Source organism: Monopterus albus, unplaced genomic scaffold (assembly GCF_001952655.1).
Source record: "Monopterus albus unplaced genomic scaffold, M_albus_1.0 scaffold269.1, whole genome shotgun sequence".
Taxonomy (NCBI): Eukaryota; Metazoa; Chordata; class Actinopteri; order Synbranchiformes; family Synbranchidae; genus Monopterus; species Monopterus albus.
In genome coordinates this window covers 526,641-528,581 of record NW_018128149.1, presented here as the reverse complement: position 1 = coordinate 528,581, position 1,941 = coordinate 526,641, and the positions used below count along the sequence as shown (strand labels likewise).

Genomic DNA, 1,941 nt, shown 5'->3' with positions numbered 1-1,941 from the left:
TCCTCAGTTTTGTCCTAATTAGTCTTACCAGTCCTTTAAGCTCTTAATCCCCTTCTCTCCTTCCCCCTCTTCCTCCTCATTCAGCCATCATCCTTCTATCCATGAAGACTCATGCTGGACATCCACACGCTCTGCAGCCTGTTGCATCGTCCGTCCTGTCCCTCAGTCTGTCCTGTCCAGCACTAGCAGACTTTTGTCTTTGTGCAGTTTTGACAACATGGTCCAACATGTTTTTTTTTTTTTTTTTTTTTTTTTTTTTGCCAAATGCTTTGTGCTTGGACGTCTTTCTTAAAATAAAAAGTGTCCCAGCACCAGTTACAGTTCTGTGAATATATCAGATACACACCATAATGGTTTCCAAAACCAATAAATTAGCTGCAGGTATATGTTAAAATGGACAAAATCTGACCTTGTTTTACACACACAGTGTTTAGTCCTGTGAACTCGGCTGATTTCACCATAATTTTCTATTTTTTAATGTGTGATTTCACAGTGTTTTGCTGTTTGCAGTCAGAAAACATCCTTATTGTGAGGATGTTAACCTTATCCCTTGGCCTTATGTTCTTCTGTTTGCCCCCAGATTCCCTGGCTGCGCTGCATGTACCCCATAATGTTTGTTTTACCCTGACGTTGTGTATTTTTCCCTCTGCCTAACCTTTTCTTTAGCTTCTGTGCCACATTCCTATTTTGAGAACCAAACACCACATATATGTGGATTCCCTGCTACCCTACACACCACGTTTTACCCGGTGCAGAGACGTCTGTTGATGGTAGGCGCCACAGTGTACACCCTGAATAAACCAAGACCAAGAACTGTTGTTCACAGATACCATAAGCTTCATAAACTTATCTTGACAACAGCTTAGATGCCCCGTCTGTTCTGGGTCAAATGCCAAGAACCTCCTGTTCCTTCCAAGTGTCTCCTTGTTATCTCACATGTGCAGTATGCACATGTCAGGTATCTCTTTGTTACCCATAATGCACTGAGTGGCTATAGGCCTGTGTAGTGTCACCTCATTTCAGTTTGTGTTTCTGTGCTTGTGTTATCTGACAGTGGTGATTGTATCAGTACAAGAACGTTAGGACACACAAACACACGAGTGCTGCACACTGACCTCTGCACTGGAGCCAGGGAGTCAGTGTGTGTGTGTGTGTGAGTGAGTGAGATCATTAACTGAAGGCATTTGTGTGTATACTAATGTTTGTGTGTCCTCTCGAGTCCATTTTAGAGTATTTCTTTCTCAGCTCACCTGAAAAACACCTGTCTCCTGTGTTTACATGTTTTGCAGAGTTGAGTGTATTGTGTGTATAAATGTGTGTTTGTGGGTCAATGGTGTGTGTAACTGACTGTCTCTGTGCTCTCCCCCTGCAGTGTGAGCAGTGGTTGCAGACACACACACAACAAACCCCGCTCCCTCCCGCCTCGCCCCGCTACGAGACTCGAACGAACGAGCGAGTGTTGCTTTACGAAAGGACGGGTAAATATGCTCCTGCCTTCATTCATCCATCCATCCATTCATTCATTCATTCATTCATCCTTCCAGCCCATGGGTTGTTGAACAACACAACACAGCCATCACTCTGCCAGCCACACTTCTTTATTTAATCTACCTTTTCTTTTTCTGCTTTTTTCCTCTCTTCCCTTACCTCTCTCATTCTCTTGTTTCCTATCCTAGTTTCTTTATTTCCGCTTCTCTCATTTCCTCTCCTCTTTGTTTCATCCCTTCTCCTCCTTGCTTCCTTTCCTTTTCTTCTCTCCTTATTTCATGTCCTGGTTCCCTTTCCTCCTCACATCTCCTCTCCTCCCTTCTTCGCGTTGCTTCCCCACCCCCTTCCTTCCGATGCATCGCGGCACATCCTGTTGTCCTCCATCTCTTCAGCAGCATGACCGTCATCCCTTCATCGCTGTGTTTTGACCCATTTGTACTTTTTTGCATTCCT

General features: G+C 44.3%; 1 protein-coding gene across 1 annotated transcript in view; it reads left to right on the top strand.

Moving 5' to 3' along the window:
• The first annotated feature begins 375 nt into the window (after window positions 1-375).
• Window positions 376-1,941, top strand: part of rreb1a (ras responsive element binding protein 1a) — a 49,513-nt gene continuing 47,947 nt past the window's right edge. Inside the window, 2 exon segments of the mRNA XM_020621911.1 lie at window positions 376-770; window positions 1,373-1,478. Of these exon segments, the coding sequence (XP_020477567.1) occupies window positions 768-770; window positions 1,373-1,478 (109 nt within the window). The 5' untranslated portion in view covers window positions 376-767.